This window comes from Nannospalax galili, unplaced genomic scaffold, assembly GCF_000622305.1.
Source record: "Nannospalax galili isolate Female #2095 unplaced genomic scaffold, S.galili_v1.0 scaffold32, whole genome shotgun sequence".
Classification (NCBI taxonomy): Eukaryota; Metazoa; Chordata; class Mammalia; order Rodentia; family Spalacidae; genus Nannospalax; species Nannospalax galili.
In genome coordinates this window covers 4,134,734-4,142,326 of record NW_008335297.1, presented here as the reverse complement: position 1 = coordinate 4,142,326, position 7,593 = coordinate 4,134,734, and the positions used below count along the sequence as shown (strand labels likewise).

Below are 7,593 nucleotides of genomic sequence, written 5' to 3'. Positions count from 1 at the left end.
CCTTTAATCCCAGCACTTGGGAGGCAGAGGCAGGAGGATCTCTGTGAGTTCATGGCCATCCTGATCTACATAGTGAATTCCAGGCCGGCTGGGGCTACAGGGAGACCCTGTAAAAAAAACAAAAAAAAAAAAAAAAACAAAACAAAAAAAAAACTCCATTTCATTTTAGAATATATTGTTCCTTGCAGACTCATTGTTTTTTGCTACTAGCACTGAGATGTTGGCCCATGCATCTCTAATCTGTATGTACTGATTATTACTAGTCATAATCGGCTGCATTTGGATCCTTGGCTCCTGTGTATAACTTTTATATTTTAAAAAACAATCTAGTGCCAGGCGTGGTGGCGCACGCCTTTAATCCCAGCACTTGGGAGGCAGAGGCAGGCAGATCTTTGTGAGTTTGAGGCCAGCCTGGTCTACATAGTGAGTTCCAGGACAGCTGGGGCTACAAGGAGACCCTGTCTCAAAAAAGACAAAAATAAACAAATAAAAAATAAAATAAAAATAATAAATTTAAAAAAAACTGCCACATAAAAAATAATACCAGTAGTAAAGAAGCTTGGAAAAAATGGGCAGAAACACAACAGAAGTTTCCTGCCCATACCTGCTAGCAGACAGTCTATATCAACTGACAGAGTAGCAACAAGGCTAAGCGAGCCACAGGAAAAGGGCTCCAGTGGCCACAACAAAAGGAGAGAGTTCCAAAAGCAAAGAGAGACAGCACATCACATTACAGCACTAAGATGGTGAACAAATTTCTCTTAATTTCTTGACTTCTAATATGTAAAGGTATCAAACAACAGGCTTATGGGAGTAGTAAGGCAAAATATAACTCCATTCCCACACCCCTGCAGGCGAGTGTGAGCTCTTCTCTTGGCACACCACATAGCACCAGCCATGGTGCATCATAAGTTACATACTTTCAACTTATTTATACACTGATGGACAGCTAGCTTCCAAACAAATGCAGAACTCAGAGAATACCCTATTTCTTTTCTTTAATATTTTATCTTTTTTATTTTTCATGTGTATGAGTGTACTGCCTGCATGTATGTAGTGCACCCGTGCCATACAATGCCCACGAGGCCAGAGAGGGTATCAGATCCTCTGGAACTGGAATTATGGATGGCTGTTAGCTGCCATGTGGGTGTTGGGAACTGAACCCAGGTCCTCTGCAAGAGCAGCCAGTGCTCTTAACCGCTGAGTCATCCTATTTCTGAGTATCCTATTTCTAAGATAATTTTTTAAATTATTTAGATGGGCTGAGTATCCTATTTCTAAAGTTACTAAGATGGACTGAGGTTATAGCTCGATAGAAAAGTGTTTGCTTAGCAAGTGAGAGGCCCTACATTTGAGTCCTAACCCCCATACACACACACACACCATTAAGTCAGTGAGAAGACGTATATTTGAACCAGGGCATCTGCTTTCTACCACAATAGTCTAAACACTTCAATTCAGCCCTCTATAAGCAAGTGCTAAGTGTATCAAATGTTTCTCAGGCCTCAATTTGTGTGCACAACCTAAATAAGACATTGACCTAGAATTTACATTTGAAACTCTACCAGTGAAAAAAGTATGTATGTGTTTCTCTTATGCACATCTGCTGTTAATAATAAGGAAAGTTGGATCTCAGAGAAAGACAGAAGAGGGGGCAGATGTTCACAGCAAGATTTATTTTAGGTAATCCTTGAGGGTACACAGGAGGAGAAAAGAAAAAAAAAAATCACTCCAAATTTGTCTTTTTCTTCTAAAAACGAATCATTAAACTTAAGTAGGATATTAACCACAAAAAAAGTAGGATTAATGCTGGGTGTGGTGGCATACGCCTTTAATCCCAGCACTTGGGAGGCAGAGGCAGTGGCTCTTTGTGAGTTCGAGGCCAACCTGGTCTATATAGTGAGTTCCACCAGGACATCTGGGGTTACAAGGAGACCCCTGTCTCAAAAAAAGACAGAAAAAAAAAAGTAGGATTGATTAGCATGAATTTCAGTTCCCACACATTTGCATATACAACAGGATTTAAAGACACAACTAGAATCACAGCACTAGGAGGGAACATAGAAAAGGGAAGTCACACCACATGGATCATGAGACAGGTTTTCATGTTATCAAATTATCAAGGACATTCACTTTGTACTTCTGAGGCCTTCTGGTTTTCTTTTGTTTTGTTTTTTGCTTTTGTGGTGCTGAGGATGGGACCCAGGGTCCTTGCACTTACGATGTTTTCCAGGGTGGCCTCAGACTCCTGGACACAAATGACCCTCCTGTCTCAGCTTCCTGAGTAGTAAAGACTGTAAGTGTTACCAGCACATCCAGCTAGAGTGATTTTTAGCCATTTATCCCTCTTGAGCTTATTTTACACCCCTATTTTATTTATCCCTATTTTACCCTCCTTTTGCTTAAAGAAAGGAGGGGGAAGGGAAGACTGCTGCCTTGTATCTAGAAAGGCTTTTCAAATTAGAAGCCCTATACATGAAAGCAGTTTAACATGAGTGACTCATTTCTACTAATGTGGCATAGCAGCATATAATGTAAGTTGACTGAGTAAGCTCAAGAACTTGAATGTGGCCAGGTCTTAGTGACTCACTGGGTTCCCTTTTCATATATAATCTTAATTACAGTGTTCTTGAAGTGCTTTATTTAATACTCCATGAAGAGCTCTTAAATGTCTGCTTCTTTGGCTTATTTAAGTTGCATTTTGTTTTCAAACTTCAAACTTAGAGCCAAGCCTCATGGTAGAGGCCTACAATCTCAGCTACTTGGGAGGCTGAGGCAGAATTGCAAGTTCAAGGCTTGCTTGGGCTACAGAGTGAGTTAAAAGCCAGCCTGGGCAACTTAGTGAGACTCTCTCAAAATGAAAAAGGTGAAGAGGGCTAGGGAAGTAGATCAGTGATAGGGCACAAAGCAGGAGGTCCAATCCCAAGTACAGGAAAAAAATAAGCATTAACTTGCATTCACTAAGCCTTAGTAACTTGAAGCTGTGCAGCTCAGTCTTTCAAGTAGACAGAATACACACTTACATTCCTCCCCTATTATCTCCCAGATTAAAAAAAAAAAGCACAATAAATTCTCTGTGCATAAAACCATAAGACAATAATGTACATTAAGATGGTCAGTCATATAACTGTTCAATGTACTAATGACATACTACTATAATTTTAAAAACCTGAAGTAATCTAATATCTAATAAAAAAACAGATGGATGGATATTTTTGGTTGATCTACTGGAGTAAGATGATACAGTCATTAACATGATCATTCACTTGGCAAATACTGAGAGTGAGCCCCTGCTATAGCTAGCCACTGGAGAAAAACACATGGTCCCTACCCCCCAGAAATCTAAGTCTAGGAAACAGACATTGAACAAATTATCTTCTAACTACATATATAGATGCGTGTACACAGTACTAAATACCAGAAAGAAAACAACAGGGAGCTCAATTTAGATTAGGAGAGGGGCTCAGTCACTGAACTCTAAGAGTGGTATTTGAGCTGGATTCTAAAGGGTGAATAGGAGTCTGACAAGTAGAGGGCTGGGGGCACTTCTGCTTTGTAGGTAGGACCAACACACAGAGCAAAGGTGTGAGAGGAAGAAGTAGGAGGCTGGATAGCACCTCAGGGTCCACTGTCTAGTCCAAGTGTGGGTGAAACACCACAGTGGTAACAAAAGAGACAAGGGAGGCAAGCAGATGAATGTAACAACGGAACTGAGAGATGGGCGTATAGTCATGACCTCGAGAGAACACAGAGCAAGATGGAAAATGGAGTAGGATATGGCACTTAACATAAATAGCAGGACTCCAAATAAATACATGACTCAACTAAGTACAAACAATGCAGATCTGAGAAGGGTGAAACTGATAGCAGGCTTGCCCTGTACTGTACAAAGCATACCTTTGATCTTTGTAAAACAGCCCTTGAAGAAGTGTACTGCTAAATAAAGGGAAGGTATAGCCAACTAACAGATAAACACTGAAAACTCAGACCAAAACCTGCAGCTTCATACTCAAAGATGACAATAGCATAATAAATAAAGTACAAAACAAAGTTTTAGACATCAGATGGTCAAACTCTATTTTTATAATAATATGCTAAATATAAGAGGATGTATTTTAAATAGTACAATGCATTTTAGTAATAGAACATTAAACAACATAATTTTTACTAAAAATACATTGAGAAAAAGAAACTAGCAACTTAAAAAATATAATCATAAAGATACTATATGCAAAAGTTACCAAAAATAAACATACTTCTGCTAAACTGCTAATGTCTTAATACAAATCGGTTTACCTTTCTTTAAAGAATGCAATGCTGCTGTAAAGAAGGTCAGATAGCCTGGAGGCTGGGGCGAGCCACTGAACTCAAAGTAGCCAAGGACTCCAGGCTGTAGGAACAAGAGCACAATTAGGTGACAGACGTAGGGTCAACCATGGGACAGAAGATATTTTAAGTATAAGATAACAATATGACATCAGACAGTGGATGGTGAGTGTATACTGTTGCATTTCACTTTCTAAAATCTGACCACCTAAGGGAAGATTGTGAGCTGTGGTGGAATTTCATCTCCATCTAACCTGGGGTGAAGGATGGAGGGCAGCAGTATTCCCACCATGGCAGAGTGGTTATACCAGGACACCAAAGCTGATACTCCTCCCTCCCTACACAGATCTTTCCATGTCCACTGGCAGCATACTCTCCCAAACCCTGGCGCCAAATCTCACCCTGTTCAGATTCTCACTCTTTATGGCTTAGCAATTCTGGGCCATATATATATATATATGTCAGTAAGTTCATAGTACCTTTCTTGTGTTTCTTCTTCAATCACTTCCTCTCCAAATTTACCTACCTGCTTTGATGAAAATCAAGTTATATCTGATTGGCTTCACCTGAGACCTGGTCCCTTCAAGGTAACCTCTTTCTCTACACTAAGCACCACCCAGTGGCAATGCCCCTCTCTAGTCAGGTCAGCTACAGAGGCCCAATTCTAACCCTCTTGCTCCTCCACCCTCACAAACTCAACGCCACCTGCTTAATCCACTCCTCTAAGTTTAGCACAGAATATTCTTTGATTTGCCAAACCAATTAATTGCTTCCACCAGAGATCTTGTGTCTGGCTGCTTCTTCTCTGAAGGTCCTATGGCACCCTTGTCTGGCTTCGTTCTGTGGCGAGCAAATATCTGAAAAGCCCAACAGTTGTAAGATCCTTGAGGAAAGAATGGTCTTGAGTTAGAAAATTTAAGCTCAAGCCCAAGCTCCAGGAGTTAAATGCACGACCTTGGAGGAAATCTTCATGTGAGTCATGGTTTCATACTGGCATGAGGGTCAATTCTTTACACGGTGACAGTGAAGAGCAAGCTTGGTAACTGTAAAGCACTAGGCAGGTGTAAAGACTGACCTCTCTAGCCCTAACTGGAATAATTGGGGACATAGAACACTGGGACAAAACTAGATTCAAAAGTTTAAGGTGGGCCAGGTGTGGTGGCACATGCCTTTAATCCCAGCACTCAGGAGGCAGAAGCAGGCAGATTTCTCTGAGTTTCAGGCTAGCCTGGTCCACATAACAAATTTCAGGCCAATTGGGCTATGGAGGGAGACCTTATCTAAAAAAACAGTTTAAGGTGTAAATTTAATCAGTTGGTAACATTTAAAACCAGTGTTAGCCAGTCCTCATAATGGGCTCATGCCTATACTGCTAGTCCTTAGAAGTCAGAAACAGAAGTCCAACCTGATCTACATAGTGAGTACCAGGCCAGTCAGGGCTACATGGATGGAAAAAAGGTAGGTAGGGAGGGACGAAGGGAAAAAAAAAGAAAAGAAAGGTCCAGCATGGTGGCACACACCCACAATCCTACCACTTGGGAGGCATGAGGATCAAGAATTAAAGTCCTCCCTGCCTACATATGATTTTGGGGGTAGCCTGGGCTACATGAACCTCTGGTTCAAACAACAAGAAAGTCCTTGCATCAATATATTGCATAAAAGAGGAAATTTCTGATCTGTACTGGAACATGTTTCCTTTTCTATCTAAATGATCTGCTTAGCCCATTAGATTCAACTTAAATCAAATGGTTTTCATTTTAAGAAATACTGAGATGAAATATTTAATCCTAACATCCAGAAAATCTAGCAAGTAGCCAATTTCTCAAACCAAGGAAATAAGAAAGCTAAGTTTTTATGTCATTTGCCTTTTGTGCGTGCTTAAGCACATACACTCCCAAGTACCGCTGCCCCCCAATCCAAAGCAAATACTGAAAACTAAATTTCTTTTGTCCTATCCTTTCAGAATTCCTTAATAAACCAAATTAGAATACACTTAGAATTATATTGCAGTTGAGTTCTTCAGGATTCAAGCTACTCCACAATGAAGTGATAAGTTTTTGCACAAAGAATTAAAGACAAAATCTTAAAAAATGCTAGACACTTAGTTAATATTGGATATAAGAACAAAAATGGAAACTAATACTCATTTAAACTTCTTTAATTTCTGATCACTCCCCCAAACCAAAATCAATGGAATTAGTTCTAAATATTCATATGTTCCATGTGAATTTTATTTCTCTTTCTACATCAAATTATCTTAGGAGACTTTATGGAAGTGGGCATATCCATGGCCTTTAGACAATGTATATAACTATATACATGCATACAATTGCATCTATGTGTGTATGTGCACATGAGCATACACTGAAAGTAAAAGAAATCTGAATTCTGATTTTCCAAGAGAAATTCAAATTAAATCTTTGAAAAATAAAGCTTAGATCATTTGCAGTGCCCTTTGTGAATATTTTATAGTATAAAAGTTTGTTTCTGGGGCTCAAGAGATGGCTCAGAAGTTAAGAGCACTGGCTACTCTTACAGAGGACCCAGATTCAGTTCCCAGTACCCACAGGGGCCAGTGCCTAAGAACCAACAGTAACTCCAGTTCCAGGGGATCCAATGCCCTCTTCTGGCCTATGCATGCATTGCAGGACATGAGCGCACTTAACATACATGAAGGTAGTAAACTGAACACGGTCCTCGGCTTTAATCCCAGCACTCAGGAGGCAGAGGCAGGCAGATCTCTGTGAGATCAAGGCCAGCTATATAGTGAGTTCCAGGCCAGCTGGGACTACAGGGATACCTTGTCACAAAACAAAACAAAACAAAACAAAACAGAACAGAACAGAACAGAACAGAACAGAACAGAACAGAACAGAACAGAACAAAACAAAACAAAACACACTCATATACATAAAGTAAAAATAAATAAAAATTATTTTAAAAGGGTTTGTTCCAACTGCAGCAATTCTGCTTTTTCACCAGCGCTGAAGATCAAAATCCAGGGCTTTGTATACTAGGTATATACTTGAAACCCTGTCTACACTCCCAGCCCTACTGCTGCAATGAACATTGAACAGTACAATGCAAAATAGTCCCATCAGCAAAACTATTTTCACTTTTCATTGCCAAAGAAATGAAGAACACGAGATTCACTGACTATGAGATGATTAAAGGTTGTGTAAACAGTAAAATACCAGCTATTCAAAATACAACAGGTAGAGTACATCCTAAGTGCTAATTGCCAGATACAGTACTGACAGTCTACTG

At 39.9% G+C, this 7,593-nt stretch overlaps 1 protein-coding gene across 2 annotated transcripts in view; it reads right to left on the bottom strand.

Moving 5' to 3' along the window:
- Txndc11 (thioredoxin domain containing 11) overlaps positions 1-7,593 on the bottom strand; it is a 79,442-nt gene that overhangs the window by 47,057 nt on the left and 24,792 nt on the right. For both annotated transcript variants that reach the window (XM_017797356.2, XM_017797357.2), the window contains one exon: positions 4,297-4,390. In XM_017797356.2, coding sequence (XP_017652845.1) covers positions 4,297-4,390 — 94 coding nt within the window. The remainder of the gene's footprint in view (positions 1-4,296; positions 4,391-7,593) is intronic.